The 18,224-nt window shown below is 42.1% G+C and overlaps 1 protein-coding gene across 1 annotated transcript in view; it reads right to left on the bottom strand.

Moving 5' to 3' along the window:
- Positions 1–872: 872 nt before the first annotated feature.
- The window catches only part of trim71 (tripartite motif containing 71, E3 ubiquitin protein ligase), a 35,458-nt gene continuing 18,106 nt past the window's right edge, over positions 873–18,224 (bottom strand). The window contains exons 2-7 of the mRNA XM_053447200.1: positions 17,893–18,060; positions 13,650–13,784; positions 8,263–8,505; positions 7,322–7,819; positions 6,908–7,048; positions 873–6,667 (exon numbers count right to left, since the gene is read on the bottom strand). Coding sequence (XP_053303175.1) covers positions 6,095–6,667; positions 6,908–7,048; positions 7,322–7,819; positions 8,263–8,505; positions 13,650–13,784; positions 17,893–18,060 — 1,758 coding nt within the window. The 3' untranslated portion in view covers positions 873–6,094. The remainder of the gene's footprint in view (positions 6,668–6,907; positions 7,049–7,321; positions 7,820–8,262; positions 8,506–13,649; positions 13,785–17,892; positions 18,061–18,224) is intronic.

Below are 18,224 nucleotides of genomic sequence, written 5' to 3'. Positions count from 1 at the left end.
TTTGGACCAATTCAAACATCACTCTAGGTGATACTAGAAAGATACAGTGGGGCCACAATGCGTTTGTTTCAAGCTTGTAGGGTAAATCTATGAATTCACATCAACGTACAGTTTTCTCGTGCCTGTCAGGCTTGATTACCAAGTGGGAAAAGCAGCAAAGTGAGTCCTTCATGAATACATGAGAGAATCACTGTGCCAGCATCCACTTTTGATATTGTGTTGCTTGCGTTAGGCTCTTTGAAGCATAGATAATTCATGAATGAATAAACTTAAGCAGGATGTGGGGGACATCCATCAGGGTCCATCAATAAACGTGTTGTAGCAGTTCCTGACCACGTGAGGGCGCAGTAGAGCCATGGGATTTGAATTACCTTGTAATTTTTATCTGCCGACCATCTAACTTATGTTAAAGCCCTGTCCTTGAACAGGAGATCACCATCTCAAGATTATTTTTTATGAAATTCAAGAAAATAAAAAAAATACATGTTTCCCAAATAAAGGGTTAAGTAGTATAGGCGGATGTACGCCAAGAGCAGTTAATAACGTTTAAGAACATATACATCTAGCATCTCTGGATTACCCTACACTGACAAGTGATTTTACACAATCACACATACACCCCTAACATCTGGGCGTTTAACCCATTGAGTGGAGCTTTCTCTGTATTCTTCCATTTACCTAAGCCACATGGCTGTTTCCTGAATCACAATGACTTCTCACTTCCTTCTCCCAGAAGTAACTGAGGGGGAACATACACAAGAGTGCACACACAGTATTACTAAACATTCCACAAGTCAGGGCAGCAAGAAACACAAATAAATCCATTTTATTTCATATTCGTGAAGTTTCAGGGTCAAGAAAGAAACACTCAATTTGAAGTCAAAGAAATACAACTTTATTTAAGTGTAAACAAAAAAAACTGCATAGGAAATGTTTAAAGTCCATTGAGTACAGAGAGAGCAGCAGGTGGCCAATATATTATTGTCTCCTTTGCCTTATTTAGACTGAAGACCTGACATGTGCACTTCCGCTCAGCACAACGTGTGTGTGTGTGTGCGTGTGCGTGTGTGTGTGGGGAGGGGAGGTGGACTGGAAAATACACACACATGGTTTTGACTGGTAGACATATGGAAAGTCACACACATACACACACACGGCGGCATGGAAGAGGAAGCACCAGCAGCACCCTTCTAAACTCAGCTGGCCACACTGGCCCGCCATGCCTCTTGGACTGTGAGGAGAATACATTCAGTGGATCTCTGCTCAGACAACACAAATGCAGCGCACAAACACAGCGACCACTCCGCACACACCCGGCTGCTGGGAGAACAGGACATAGTGGGAACAACGAGAGCCTGGACAGGCTGCTGTCATCCCCTCGAGCCAAACGTCCCCCCAGACAGGCTGGTTTTTATTAATGAACACGATGCGGCATGTTCCTCTATAATAACATGATTCCAACATCTATTCATAATAGTATTGCTGGTGCGTAAAATTTGCAACAGATCTTAGAGCGGAGTATTTATTTTCTGAATGTGGTCTCTGTTCAGTCTTATAAGGCTTCCAGCAGCTGGTTGTAGGGAGTGAGCATCAACAAGATCCCATTTGACCCTTTTCTTCACAAAATACATTCTAAAAGGGCCAATGAGCATCAAGTGGTGTGAAGTATTTGTACTTTCTGGTTAAAGGAAAAAGAAAAATTGGCAACAAAAACAAAAAGATTAATCAGGGGAAACTAATTGAAATTTTTTTTTTCTCAGATTGACAAGTAATTTGTTTTCATAATAGGTAACTGGACACAAAGGAATCAGACTAGTACTGAGAGTTCATTATAAGGGGGGGGGGGGGGGGGGAGAAGTCACTACTTCATCACTACGGGACATGTTTCAATGAGACACCTGCAGAGCAGGGCTGCTGAGAACTACCTGAGTTTAATTTTTTCCTTTCTAAAATTTCAAACTTTTTTTTTTTTTTTCTTTCTTTCTTTCTTTCTTTCTTTCTTTCTTTCTCTCTCTCTCTCTCTCTTTTCCAATACACTCATTAAAAGGAGGGCTACGACCTTGAACACGTCACCTGGTGCACCTTTGCTTTTTTTTCCCTCGCTCTCTAAACCGTGAGAGGCATAATATAAAATGGTGGACATAAACCACAGGGGCCCGATCCAAAAAAGCACGAGTGGATTGCAGTCAACCAATCACATGCTCAGCAGCCATCGCCACACATCCTGGACTTTTATAAAGATGAGGAGGGGAGCTGATAGTTTGTACTGGAGAGTCCTAGTTGCTTCTCACATGACAGCGAGAGTTCCCAAAACTACATCCACGCACAAAATGGCTGCACTCAGTACTTTACACTTCGGCAGGAAGCTTTCAGTGCCTCCGTACAATACAGAGCTCGAGTGTGAAAGGACTGTATGTTCATTTATCCATTTTCCGCATTTAGAAGGGAGTTAAAGGAAATGAAGCACTAGCGTTTGAGGGGCCGACCAGCCTTCTGCATTCATCTCAAAACTCGGCCTCTGCTGCTGCTCAGGAATTGAGGCGTGGCTAGCTGAACAGGTTGTGCTCTGCAGACCCCCTTGAGAACAGGAAATACAATCGCCAAGGTCAAAGGTTAATTCCATCCAAAGCAATACACACATATACATCTTTGGGTATATATTTTGGTAAAATCATCCCAATAGTCAGCTTCCCACCCCATCTGAGTTTTTCAAACACCTATCTGAGAGACGTCAGTATAATACAAGGACTTTTTAAAGCATGCAACAAAATGAAAAACAAAATAAAGGTTTAAAATACATATTTTTTTTCTCTTTAAGAGTGAAGATCTAAAGATCTCAAAGATAGAATTCTGCAATCTTAATTAAAAACTGATGCAACATGAATGAACACTTCACTGAATAACACTGAAAAGCAAAAAAACTAATCTTACTGGTGAAACTAGGTGTTGAGTTCAAAGCAGCAGGGTCTCTCGACTGGAACTGGATCCCCATCAATGTGCTAATAGCTCGACTTAAATAACAATCCAGCCTGTGTTAATCCTCTGACGTGTTTGTTAAAAACAGTCAGAGGCTGAGTTCAGACTTGTCTCCAAGTCCTCAACATGCATCACCAAGCATTTTACAGTCCGAGCTGAAATATTGGTTAATTGTGCTGATATTAGAGGTCGTGGTTGTGCATTTTAAGTTCTTAACTCTTTAAAAGAGGCAATTTCCTCTTCCCCTCACCCCTTGTACACAGTAACAAAATACAAATGTAATCTGCATGTTCTTCATCATCATGATGATGATGATGAGCTAAAGATAAATGGGGCCCAGCCCTGTTAAGCGCATCCAGTCAGGAGAGCGAGGATTGGTCCTGGGGTGCTCTGATTTTACATCTGTTTCTATGATATAATGGTCCAGTGACATTTCTCGTTCTCCAAACAGTGTGGTCCAAATGCCAGCTCTGTTTGGCACAGAAGTCTCCCGGATCATTTTGGCACAATGCTTCCATCTGAAATATTTGGTGATAAAAAGGCAGAGTTTTACCAGGCATTTTACAGTAGATTCGACAAACCAAAAGCTGTTAAGGGCTGCCAGGTGGAGTGATGAACATAACACAAGTTTTAATTTGGACTCGGAACAGTACCAAGATCTTTGGTCCTAGAGCTATGAGACATGTACTGCACTGTAACACAAGAAGATTCAAAGAATGAGGTATATTCGTAATGCATTAATATCTGACGAGGTATGCTTAAATAAAGAGCAATGAGGTATTCAGAATGAGAGTAACAAGTTGAGGTATTTGAATGTTTAAATGCACAGTAGCTATGAGTGACACATTTGAGGTATTCAGGAGTTGAGGTATACAAGAGGAGGTTCAACGAGTGTTGAGGGAAAAGGATATCTGAGATATGAGGATGTAAATCCTGAACATGTGCACACAAGCCCTCTCCTCAGAGGCGAGAGCCGGTCAGTGACTCTTTTCATGGGTCCCAGGATTCTGTGCCAGGCTAAGGAAGTGGCTGACAGAACCTTAATTGTCTTAGTGCTTCCAGCGAGACACAGAGGGTAAGGGGATTCAAAAACCCACAATGCTTTCACAAAAAAGACTTATAATCTATTTGTTTCTATGGAAATTAGAGAGGGATATAAAGGCTAATGAAATATTCTACTTTGAGCCCACAGTCCGTCTAAAACTAATAAAACCGGGGGCATCATTTGATGGCTGATGCGATAAATGCGAGAGGGAAGAAAGGGGTCCTCTTTGGTGCAGTTTTCCTCTGTCCTGTACTCGTACATCTCTGCAGACAGACGACAAGGGTCTTCTTCTCAAACCATGCCTCTAACAGCAAGGGTCTTGGTCTCTGCAGGATGTGCAAGTACTCATGCACAATATACTTTGCCCCAAGTACACTTTATCCATCTAAGCCTAACATGGACAGTGCTATGAACTCACAACTGAGTTTTGTGAACTTTAGACTTCCCAGCAACAATGATTATTCAAGAAAATGTTTTTAAAGGGGAGGATTCGTTTATTAAATAGCTAAATCTAGAGCTGGCCAATGTGCAGAAATTCTAACTTTGGTTGACTATAATATTTGGTCTTTAGACCTTCATCTTTAGAGGAATCCGTCAACTAGCGTTGAATCTGGAGATGTCTTCACAGCTCCAAAATCAATAAATAGAGCATGGCTTCACATGGTGCCCTCCTCATTGGACTGGACTACAGGCCCCAGGAGCCGACGGGAGGTGGCTTTCATCGGAATCCAGAGGATAGTAATGTTAGCCCTGTGATTTGATGTCATTAATGTCCTCTGGACGGCCAAATTAGATGTCTTCATCTGAGGCTTTTGTTACACAGCATGCCTCATCGAAAAGGTGTCATTCAATAATATGATTAAATCTCTATGTTAAGATCACTAATAGATCCAGATCTTGGAAGGTTTTTCCTCCAAAATCCTATGGTGGGTCCTCGTTTTCAGAGGAGACGCTGCTCTCCTTGCATTCGAGTCTTTGCATCATCGTTGTTCACGCAATTGTCGGGAGAGCACAGTTTGTCTTACTTTATCAAAACCAGAATTCATCCAGTCTTACAAGACACGGTTGGGGTGGGGCGGTGTATGGATGCTAAAGCTATTTTAGGTAATTTTATTACAGGGCTTATTTCGGGGATCATTTTGAAGATGGCTCCCTAAACTCTATATTCTGGTGAATCAATAAAGTAGCAAGTAAAGCTAGAGAGAGAGCCTGAAAAGTACTGATCATTCTAATCAGTCCTACAATGACCTGAGCTAATTTTGATTCCATCAAGTTTGGCATCGCTTCTCACACTCTTCGGCTATCATGACACAAAAAAACTCAGAGCCACAGAGAGACAAGGATTGATGCATAAGCGAAAAATGAACAAGCCTAAAACATGAAAAGGACACTACTGTACCCTAAGTTTCCCCTCCAAGCGAAGCCGTCTAATGACAATAAATCATGCAGCCTCTACAGTGGTCTGAGTATTGTCTCAGCAACAACATTCAGGAGGTTCACTTTAACTCATATTTCAAAATGCACAGCAAGAATTCCATTAATCCTGTGCAAATATCAACTGAAGAGTCTATTCTTTTTTTTGTCTCTCTTAAATAACAAACTATAGAGTTAGACTTTTCTTCTTTGTAAAACTTCACGGACTAAAACCTCTGCTCAGTGACTATGAGTACATTCATAAAGAGCTAAATGAGGTAGGTGTGGAGCAGAGGGTGTAAGATTTCAAGAAAAGTGAGAAATTCCCTGAGATGGATTCGTAAGGAGAGCTAACAGAAAGAACTCAGAGCAGTTGAGAGTGACGAAGGGAAATATGGCTCTTTGTCTACTGATTATCAATTTGTAGAGGTCCCCTTTGTCATACAAACCACAGATATCTGATTTGGAAAATATCAATGCAAACGAAAAAACGAAAAAAAAAATCTATTGTTTTATTTCCCCTTCATTTCAACATGCTCTCAGTCCTCTGTAAGCTCTCCTCCTGTTCTGACAGTTGATTCATTCCCTCGCCTCCATTTCCTTCATTGAAAAAGCTGCAAGGACAAACGGGGGGAGAGAATGTAAAAATAAACTATTTTTTTAGAATTTGAGAATGCGATTATTTCCAAAGTCAACAACCACAATGACTCCGTCAGGCGTCACAGCCACACCGGAGGGGCGATCCATCTGTCCAAAGCCGCTCCCCTGGGTGCCAAATTTGCATAAGAAGTTTCCATTGGGCTCGAACACTTGGACTCTGTGGTTGCGGGAGTCGGCTACGATGATGCGGTTCTCCTGGTCCACGGCGACACCCTGGGGCCGCAGGAACTGCCCGTTCCCTGTGCCCTCGGAGCCCAGAAAGCGAGCCGACTGGCAGTCAGGCCGGATGACCAGGAGCCGGTGGTTGTTGAAGTCGGTCACCACCAGGTGGTCTTCGTGGTTAAAGGCCACTCCTCTGGGAGAGTCAAAGTGTTTCCACAGGGCCCCTTCAAAGCCATACTTGTTGAGGAAGGACCCGTCGGGGGCAAAGAGCTGCACGCGGTGGTTCCTAGTGTCAGAGACCAGGATCTTACCCTCAGTGTTGACAGCCACATCCCAGGGATAATTGAACTGCCCATTCTTGGTACCCTTTTCCCCAAACTTGAGCAGGAACTGGCCCTCAAAAGTAAACACCTGTCAGACAAAGCAAATGTCTTAGAGTCCAACATGTTTATATGTCGAGTGGAGAGAGAATAAGCAGGAGGAGCTGTGTGTTTACACATGTATAGAACATGGGTTTAAACATGTTCAGAGGCCAACATGTTTCTTGAACTAACACAAATCTAGTCTTTTTTTTTTTTATGCAACTTTCCTGTTGACCGTAAGACACATACATGATTTGTGTTGATGCATGTTTTTTAGGGGTTTTCATACCTGTACACGGTGATTGTCCTTATCAGCCACAATGATTCGTCTCTGACTGTCACATGCAACCCCAGCTGGACGATCAAACTGACCAGGCCGAGAACCCAGAGAGCCAAACTTATGGTGGAAGGCACCACAAGGCTTGTATATCTGGAGAGGGAAGAAGAAAAACTTAGATTTTCTCAGGATGTTACATTGCAGCCCTAACTTGTGTTTTGGGGAAACTAGAATTAGCGTACTGAGGTTGTATGTGTCCGCCAGCCAGTGCAGTTTCCGTGTAGATATGTCTCTACATACCTTTTTCATTACAGATTAATATAAGGTCACTGTGACCGTTGACCACTGAAACGTAAACACTTCTTTAAGAGAAACCACTATCCTAATTTCCATATTTGATTAATAAGACAACTGATCAAGCCATACCTGAACTCGGTTGTTGCTGCGATCAGCCACCACCACGTAGCCCTCCTTGTCCACGCTGATGCCCCAGGGACGACAGAGCTGACCGTCTCCTTCCCCCTCACACCCGAAGGCTGCGACTTGTGAACCAAGGGACCCATAGCTGCGCCCCGACTTCACCATCACCTTAAAGGGGCTGCCCTGGATGTGCTGGTTACACACCAGCACTGAAACGAGGAGCTCCCCTTCACACTTGGGCACGTAGCCGACGGTGTATGAGCCATTCTGGTGGTCTGTTACCTCTGCTGCAGACAGGTTACCATCGCCAACTGACATGACTATTGAAGACACCGTGTCACCACCAGAGAGACGTGGCTCGCCATCATGGTCATATCCAATCACAGTAAAGGAGGCTGGCTTGCCACGAAGCGCACTCTTCAGACCCTCCCCTTGGGCTTTGGTGACCGGGGCAAAGGCTCCACTACTGATCAGACCCATGGACTGGGTGGCTATGTGCAGAGCCTGTGGGAACCATGATGGAATAAGTTCAGTTTTCTTTTTCTTAAATAATATCCTGATAAACTCAGAGCAGATGAATGCCTTGTCTACATTACTGCGGTTTAAAAAAAATCTCCAGATGACTTTCGTTTTAGAAAATAACTCGACAAGAACACAAGCTACATTATATAGTCGTCATTTGTTGTTTGTGTTGTTTTGGTGCATGCTCGACACAAAACAACAATGAGCATGCATGAAGTAAGATGTGACATCAAGTACACAAGAATACACAGAACAAAAACATGAGGCTCAAATGTAGAGGAAAAGTAAGTTTTACAAAATATCTGCAATTAGTATGGACAGGGTGTTAAATTATCATTTGTCAATAATGTATTAAAACCGGGAAAGTAAATATAATATGTAGTGAAATCCATCTAAGGCCACACTGATTTAGCTTGAGTGCTTACCTGGTCTGGAGGAGTAAACATGAAGCGGTCGTCTTCTTGCGGCTGAAGCAGGCCCCTGAGGGCCTTGAGCTCATGGATCTGGGTGAGCATTCGCTCCCTAGCCAGCAGCACGTCCAGGTGGTGGCCCTCATCCAGCACCTGGCTGACGGCGGCGATGGTGCTGTCCAACTTGGTCAGACTCTGGTGCAGCTTCTCCACTTGCAGGTACAGAGACTTGGCCTTCACCTGACGGATCTTCTCTACCTGCAGAGAGACAGGGCACATCACGAAGATGATTTAGTTCACCGAATAGCAGGAAAAAGCACATAACAAAGGTGCTTTATTGATCTGTGATTGTTAAGTATGAAGTTTTTCACCCAAAACAGAGACACAACTAGATTTGATCCATCTATTCTCAGGCTGCAATTTTTGATTATTTTAATCATCTATTAATCTATCACTTACTTTCTTGATTAATCGATTAGTCGTTTGGTTCAAAATGGTGAAATCTGTGCTTACCAAACTCCAAGATGACCTCCTAAAATGTCTTGTTTTGTCCAAAAACCAAAGAAACGGGAAATATTCACATTTGAAGAGCTTCAAATTGGAAAATGTTCAGATTAATACTGTCAAAAACTTTGTTGGGGTGTGGCGGACCTCATTTGAAACCACTGCATTGATTATACTCATTTTATTTACTTAAAATATAATTTGGAGTTACACAGATATTAAGTCTCCTGGAGCCTGCTAGTGCAGATTAGTCACAGCAAGTCTGTCCACAGGATGGCAGCAATGTGCTGACCATACCACGTCTGCAGGATATTCAGGAGGATGAAAAAGAAAAGTGCCTGACACGCATGTAGTTGATGCAAAGTAACTTACTTAACCAATCCAGTAACTGGTAAATATTGTTGAGGATAATTGGGACAGAAGAATAGGTAACTGACACAAAGCACAAATGGGAAATTCTATCTTATATATCTCTTAGTTAAATTAATTGCAACTGTCAGTTTTTGCCAAGATTTATGGGTTGGTCTTTTGTCAACTCTGCATCACATATTACATGTAATCTTTAGGGTTAGGGTTATTTATTTCTATGAGTGCCTAAAGAACCAGAGATTGAGTTATAAAATGTTACAAGTATGTCCCATCGCCTGAATATCATAAAATAACAGAGGGCCAAGCGTCACTTAACCACGACATGTCTGTGTTATGGTGAGAAGACAGATAAAGTTACAGTAGAGGCAGTGAGAATAAAGCATTAAAGAGGGTGGCAGAACCTGAGGGGCAGAGATTGTGCTCTTACTTAGCGTCACCTAACAAAAGAGTTGGACACAATAGGCTGACTGGCTTTATTTTCTAACGTTGAAAGAGACAAAGAGCCTCAAAGAGAGGGGTCTATTGTTAATCCCTGGGATGAGTGGAAGTGCAATTTGCATCTGTGAGACTAGAGTTACACTTTATAGTCAGTGAAGACAAAGACTCGAGTTAGGCTTTTGATAGACACGACTAGTGTTAGCTCCTCTATTGAAACACCCATTGGTAGAGTTGGTGTGTATTTCAGCTCAGCAACCAGACAGAGAAAGAGGGAGGAACAACTGGGGAAATGTCTGGACAATGGGGTCCGAACTTTCTTGGGAGTTTGTCTTTCACATATGGAGAATGCAGCAGGAGATTCTTCAGTGTCCAGCACAGACACCTCTGGAGGTTCGAGTGAGGGTTAGCCTCTGGGTAGAGCATGCAGGAGGCAGACATGCCGTATAAATTCCGCTGTGGAGCCCCCAGGTTTTGTAAACATACACCTCCCTTCCGCAAGATTTCCACAGTTTATACAGAGTTCTGTGTGTTCCTGAAAGCAGCCCTACTTGCAGGTAACAATAATTCATGCAAGCACAACTCCTGTCCTACTCATTCACACAATAACATACGCAAGGCACACCTAGACTCCCACTCACTGTTTTTTTGTCTCATGTTTTACCAGTGAGTCATATTTGGTGCCTTTACCATCGTCTCAGAGTCATGACTCTCTCTCTAGCTGGTTGACTCAGCGCTGAGTCACTGCGGGGAACCTTCCTGGATTCTGTTTCTGTCTTCCCGTCAGTGCAGGTGACCAACGCAGAGGAAACACTAGTGGCTTAATATGAATTTGAGGCAAGGTAAACAGGGGAGCAAAGCAGCTCACAGGAGGTAGTGAGTAAGCAAAGTGATGAAAAGTGCATTGATAAAGTGTACCACAATGCCAAAACAACCAAACTCCTTTATACTGGAAAAATTACCTCACAGTTAACTTTCAACATATTGTCAATTTTTATTATTAAATTGAGGTTATGGGGTTTAACAAATTATTTTCACTCACCATTAAGCTTATTTATCCCCTAAAACAGTGCTGAATGCAGATCCCCATTTTGAGTCCAACTCTTTTATAGTCTAACTCTTTGATAAATACTTCAAAAATAACCTATAAACATATTCTGCATGTGAATATACAGAATCTGTGGCTGAGGGATACAATTTTGGAGCCTTCGGGTTTCTTTTACGGTTCACAGGTAAACAGTCCATGTGGAGGCATTGGCTGAAATACATCTGCTTTTTATTCTATCTGCAATCAGATAGCTGTTAAGATTAGGCAAAACTCAAAACATATATATATATATATATATATATATATATATATATATATATATATATATATATATATATATATATATATATATATATATAAAAATATAGCTCGACCTGTGTGATAAAAGAAAATTGAGTCTGTAAAATGTGTACATCGAACAGAAGAGTGTTCAGAGTCGCTGTCTACACCAGAAGCCCCAGAATATTGGCCATTGCACTCAAGTTAAAATATCATCAGGCGATAGCCAATGGTCTCTGACTTTGAACAACAGCTAGACAGACTTGCAACAGCTCTATAAATACTGCATGATAATCACACACCATAGAAAAGCACATCTCCATTTCACATGCAGCTTTCATCAGCAACAACTGGTGTTTCTGACACTAAAAATCGTTAATCAAGTGTCGTACGAATACCCTTAGACTGTAATCAGAAAAAAAAACAGACTCACAAACTCACTTCCTACACCTCAATTGACTTGCATCTTACATACCAGAGCAAAGCATCTTAATTCATTAAACGTGTAAAATGGTTCTTTGAGTCAGTGGGTCATGTTGCAGGAAAGAAAAAAGAAAAAGACAGGGAGAGTGTGAGTCTGAGTGTGAGTTTATATATCAGGGATAAAGAGTCCTGTAGTGGTGTAAAAAGGATTAAAGAGGGAACATGGGTAAGTGAAAACCTTCTATGTGACACTTTGACCTGCACATGTGCACACACACCGAGCAGTGCTAAGATCTGAGACGCAGGTCACCTTTTACAACGTTACCAAACCTGCTCTGAGGGGAAGCGGGGAAATAAGAGCATGGTGGGCTGGTGGGTGTTCGTTTAAATGTATGTTTATGATCCACCCGAACCCCAGCAACAAATTTGCACATGTACATAAACGTGCAAATGGACGATATAAGCCCAATCCCTTTTCACCCCTTCACCCTACCCCTGGTTTTCGAGGGTTATCTTGCCCCTTTGAGTCAGAAGTGTAGTGGTTGAAATCAGTCTTGGATCAGCACTTCAAGAAGCCTTTACATCATCAGTAGTCGTCACAGCAACCCAACATGTCATCAGTAATCGTCGATGTTATCAGAGACGACAAAATGTTTTGCCAGGGAAGTCATTGTAATAACATTGTTGAGATCTTAAATAAAACAATGCTCTTTCTTGCAGGTACTAAGGTGACCAACCTGTAATATCCAGATAACATCTATGCTAATGCACGTGAACCAAATTACCAGGTAAATGCTCAAATCATGGTTTTACTGCTTTCCCTCCGTACTATGACAAAAACCATACAGCACAATGACTTGCCTTCATCCCTTGGAAATTTAAAAGCGTGGATGCTCGGCATCGTTTCACGTACACATCAAAAGCACACAGCTTCAGGCTGCTAGCAGTGGACTGAGTGCAACCCTGCCAGGATGCAATGTTATGAGAGGAGCAGTTAAGTTCAGTCACCTCACTGCTATACGATATTAAACTAAAATACTACAATTATTATATTAATTTTTAAATGCTTATTGATGGAGATAAATGTGTGGGTCTCTCTCCCATCTTTCTGTAATTCTCTAGGCATTCTGGGAAATTTCCATAGCCCTCGGTTTGAAGTGTGGGTCTGAAATATATCAGTTTCGAGTGCTGTATAGCCCGAACACTTGCCGCGCCATCACAGCAAGTATCGGGACACCCTACCCCTACACACTGGAATGCGCAAAACGGAGAGGTAGGGCTAAGGGAGAATGGGTGAAATGGGATTGGGCCTTAATATCTGGTTTCAGCTACTTATCATAAGAGGGAGATTTTGTACTCATATGCCTGTCTTTCTGTTACAGATCTGACTGGTACAATGGTATTCATGTAGTATGGTGTCCTTTTTATGACATTTTATGTCATACATTTATTACCTGAGGGTGAGGGATTTGGAGGCACTAGAAGGGCCTCAGGGATGAAGGCTCTTTCTTTCACACGGGAACCCCTCTCCCTCTCAGGGTAACTTTAAACCTGAGAGGCCCTTGCAGAGGGTTTCTGAAGTGCAAGCTGCAGAATAAACTAAGTTTATGAGCTAGATCCAGGGTTTTGTTTAACTAAGTACAATTAACCAATCTGAACAAGTACACTTTAAAGGCCCTTTTCCATTGGTAAAGAACACCACTAAAGCCCCCTGGCCTTTGTCGGGAAATGGGAATAGATACAATCAACATTCCCTTTCGGGTCGCTCTCTGCCAATAACACAGGATTTTATCGGCTCCAGCATGGTAACATCACACCCAGGTGAGCACACCAATTACTACATCTTTATTTTGGCAGTCTAGACACTGAAGATGCACTTTATCTTCCTGTCACTATGATGTTCATAGATCTAGTATTACAAAACATGCGTAGACCTGCTAAAATTTGGTGTAAAAGTAATATAAGCTTACCATACCACATGTCTACAGTAAATTCACATTACAGAGGTAAAGTTTCTGGTATAGGTTGCTTGAATGTGAAGGTATCGATGCAAATAGCTATGTGTGGATAACTAGGAATACAAATTTTAGTATCACAAAAATATAAATACAAAATAAAAAAAGTAGAGTTTTTCTTATTCAGAAAATATAAATTTACTCCATTAATGTGTCTTTCGCGGGCAGTAAGACTTTCAACGAATGAGAGTGCTACAACAACAGTACTCTTTTCACAGGATGGTTCATGAAAAACTGAGTGACGAGTAGAAAAAAAACACTAACTGTTCATTATGGCCAATTGGGCCACAGGGACCAGACCAGAACAAGACAGAAACTGTAAATCTCACCTTCCACAGTAGTTCACACTCCCTCTCCTCCAGCGCTTTCTTGTGTCTCAGGACGAGTGCCTTCACCTCAGTCTGAACAACCTTTGCCTTTATCTCCACTTGCTCTGCCATGGCCTGGACCTTCTCCATGCTCAGCTGGAAAAACAAAAAACACAAGGCTTATAGCTCAATGATGAGGTACAAAATCAGTTGAGGCAAGACAGCGAAAAGGTAATAAAAGAAACAGTAACATGTGGTGATGAACCAAGACACATGATGGACTCTCACTCTGCAGTGGGACAGAGGGCCACCTAGGAATATCTAAATGCTCAAACAAGAAACTGCCTGGTCTGTGTTATGGCTCAGGTGGGATAACAGTTGACCTCCAGAAACAGGATCCAGACCATCAGGAAACATTCAAAGAAACAACACTATATTTGTCATCTTCCTGGCAAGTGAATGCAACAACATTTGCTTGGGTTTTGTCATCTATTCAATTCTCACATTTGGCAGCTCCTCAGACAAGGGAAAAGGAAATGTGGGCCAGGAATAGGAAGTCAATTCAAAGTGCACAAAATGGTACGGCTTCCTACTGAATTGAGTCATCACTCTCGTATTTAAAATTGAAATGTTATAAACCTTAGTAACCTCCACTAAGAAGGTCAAGTTTTTATCTGCGTTTATTTGTCTGTCATTAGCAGGATTACACTGCAAAACTCCTGGATTGATTACCATGAAATTTGATGGAGGGATGTGGAATGAGTTGAACCCACTAAAGTTTGGTTCGGATCTGGATCAGGGGGTGGATCCAGGTTTTTTCCCCCCACTTTCTTTAACATTGGGAATAAGGGTGTTTTTGAAATGTTAATTAATTTGAATTACCATTAACAATATTGAGCAAATAAAATCTGGATCTAGTGAATATAAATGTGGTTTCATTACGGGACCATTGGGCCGTGGCAGAGGTATGCAAGTGCTATTCTACTATCATTTTAGTTTCAAATTTCAAACGTCACTAGAATTATGGATTGAAAAATGTCAAGAGTTGCAAATTTGAATATCATGGCATAGATTCCTAGTCTTTATTATAACTAGATATTTACTACTTAAATCAATCAATTTAAACTTTCAATAAGGCGACGTATTATCAACCATATCCAGTTATCTTTGGTCTTGTACTTAAAGTTGAGACTATGTGCTGAACAGGGGTCTCTTTTTGTATTCAATGACAGGATGGTATTGGATAATTAAACTTGGTTTACAATGAAAAGAGGAGACTTTGTAATTATAGGAACTGAAAAGCCACAGTATGATTTGAACCTAAACATTATACTTTAGAAAGCTTTAGTTTTTCACAACCAACAATTTAAGCTAAATGCACATTTTTCTCTTTGTCTGCCCTTCCCTCCTCCCCCAGTGTTTTATCTGGCTTTTCCTCTGGCGTTTTCTGGGAGGTCACAGGGTGAACTGGACCTCACAGGGACGTAGGGGAGGTAGGATAAGGCTTCCTTTGTGATATCGGCCGCAGGGATCAAAGGTCGGCTAAACCTCCACAGGTCATGATCTGCAACTGATGTCTTAAGACACATACTGCCCACCCCCACTGCAACCTGGCAAGAACAAAGCCTGGCAGCAGGGTTCTTTTTTCTTACACCGGGCCCTTTCAGGCTGGCAGCTAAAGGGTCAACTAAATCAAGCCCCCAGAGAGGGAATAGCAGGGAGGGAATCCTTGAGGAAGCGGGGGGAAATGTTTCAAAATTGGATGAGGAAGTATATTGTGTGAAATGTAAAGGCCACCACCTTTCTCAAGTTGTTTTTGTTTATTTTTATAAAAAAAAACCTCTTGTTTCAAAATGTATTTATTATAGGTTTTTCTTCCTCCCTGTATCTTTGTCTTAAATTATCTTTTAACTTCCTATCACTTGCTCCAGCTCAGACGTTGATTTTCACACTTGTTTCCTGTCCTCTTCTGTCTGCTTGTTGGGCCTGTGATCTCCCTCTCCCCCCTATTGTTGGCATCTTCTCTGCTTCTGGCTTTCCCCCAGCATTTCCAGGAAAGTACAGCTTGGAACACAAAGAGGGTCAAACTGACCAATCGGGATGCAGAGAAAAAGAGCTCCAGCCAACCAGCAGGTCAGTCCAGGGTCAGAGGTCAGGAAAGATAATGGGTGTGGAGTGGGCAAATATTCCAACCTCAGGGGACAGGGTTGTGTGTTTGTGTGTTTGTGTGTGTGTGTGTGGGTGTGGGTGTGTGTGTTTACATATTATCTGGCGTCAGCACTTAACTACGGTGGTGACCTGGGACAAAAATGGACAAACATTCACCTAACACCACAAGGTCTTGCCAGATGGTAGGCAGTGTTTCCTTTGACCCTGCTGCATGTATCCTAGTGCTTTTCATACATTCAAATATGTTGACGTCTGGCATTTGAGCTAGAGCCAGAAGAAAACTTGTGTTTAGATATTAATATCCTCCAACCCTAAAAAATTTAAAAGTGACAATATATCATATTGGTCGGGCTCTAGTTCCTGATGTCTGATGTATTTTTGAATTCGGGGCCATGACATAATTATCCACCCATTATGGAACAAAGTGTGGGTCACTCATTGAGAAGCCAGGGAAGGGTGAGGCTGGACATCTGCTGAGGAGATAGTACATTTCATCATGTCACATGACAATAACTAGTGTTTCATGTTTCAGTCAAGTCTTTACCAAGGTCATGACACTGCATAACCTTCCAGGCAAAGGAGGCAACCCTGGTGTGAGTGATCTACCCCTGTCCCTCAGCACATGCATCTCTTTTTAACACCATGTTTCAAACATAAGGCTACAGCCAAAGAGTATTTAAATGTTTTTATTGTTTGGTTCTTAAAGTGAACTTGTCATCACAGAACCAACACATAATTTGATCAAATTAGTTTCAGGCCTTACTATAGTGTAGGATTCCCACTGTGTTATTTGTCCTTTACCTCACCGGAGTAACAGGCTAACAGTTGTAGGAGTTGTTGCTTCTTACAAAGTCAGCAAATTGCAGTACAATTCTGCTTTAATAAAAGCTATCACTTTGATTGATAGGACAACACCCCTCAATCTAGTACAAGTCACAGCTAGTTTCCCCTATGATTCCAAACATCAACACCTCATTATTAACTTATTCTGTTTTTACTCTAGTTCAATTTTTTAAATGTTAAAAAGACAGTGACAAGGCAGAGAAAATCTGAAACTCATGACATTCATAAAGCCACTGTAATGATCATCACAAAATGAATGCAATTAACTTTACAGTCTAATGACAAATTCTTATTGTCAATTGTTTCCAAAATATCAGTGCCGGTAAAATGCATCTCACTTGCTGCTTAATGAGCTTACAGGCACAACAAGCCTGTGATTAAAGTGTTTGTGAAACCTCATCTGCTCTTCACTCCTACATTTGTCACTATATGAGCCTGGATCTTAGGGGAGGGGCGAAGGAAGCTGCTACCATCCCATCTATAATTACGTAAATGAAGAGAGGGTGTGGGTGTGTGTGGGTGTGGGGGGTGAGAGTAAGAGGCGGAGGGGTGTTGTGAGGGAGTGAGGGAGTGAGTGAATTGGTGAGGGAGTGAATAAGGGGAGGACAAAGTGTTCCTCATCTTAAAAAAGAGGAGGGGAATTTTCCATTCTCTAAAAACCTTTAAATGCCTCATCTAACCTCCCCCATCCTCCACTACAGTCCTCCTCCTCCCCTTTGACCTTTAGCCCTACCCCCGCCAGACCTCACCCCATGTGACCCACCCCCTTTAAGGGCCAGCTGGACACCTCTAACCCCAGGCTTCCCAGCAGCCCAGGACTGGTCACTCTCAAACATAGTAAAGCTGATCATCTCTAATAGCAGATCGAGGGAGGATGGAGAGACACAGCTGCTCTCTCCAGCATCTTGTGACCGTTTGCAGGAGACAGATGAGTGGGGATCTGTGTTGTATGGTCTTTATATTAGACCTCAGAGAATTGTGCAGGAGAGAACTTGGCTATGTTGAGCTACAACTTAAATCAGTTAGACCTATTTGACTCAAGGCAATGATTAAGAACATTTGGTCTAGTTTCCATGTTTTTTTTCATTGGTAGATTTGCTACCAATACTAATAAACCTACATCCTGATGTATCTTATGTTCTCGGGCCCAGACTTTAAGTTTAGAAAAAACTAAAATCTAAATGAATAAATGATAATTTCCCCAATGTTTCCACTGTGAATGAATCTCTGTGTATCTGCGTTCCTGCCTCACCTGCACAGCCTGTCGTCCTTGTTCTGCATCTGCCAGCAGCTGGATGGTGATGGCTCTGCAGTCCTGCACGGCGTCTTGCAGGTAAACAAAGGTGTGGCCCATGTGACGGCCCACACTGCACTCCCTGCAGATAGGCACCGAGCAGGTTTCGCAGAAGAACAGGAACACCTGGAGAAAACAGAGAGATGGAGATAGCAATTAAATTTTGTTTTCACACTGTACAAGATGAAGCTGCTCTTGCTGTTGTGACCAAAAAGGAAAAAGGGTGCAGAACACAAAGCCCATTGGACTTCATATGCTCTAGAAATTAACAAACTTAATCAATTGAGATG

Source organism: Pleuronectes platessa, chromosome 18, assembly GCF_947347685.1.
Source record: "Pleuronectes platessa chromosome 18, fPlePla1.1, whole genome shotgun sequence".
NCBI lineage: Eukaryota > Metazoa > Chordata > Actinopteri > Pleuronectiformes > Pleuronectidae > Pleuronectes > Pleuronectes platessa.
Note: the sequence above shows the minus strand (reverse complement) of the source record. Positions and strands in the feature narration are given on the sequence as shown.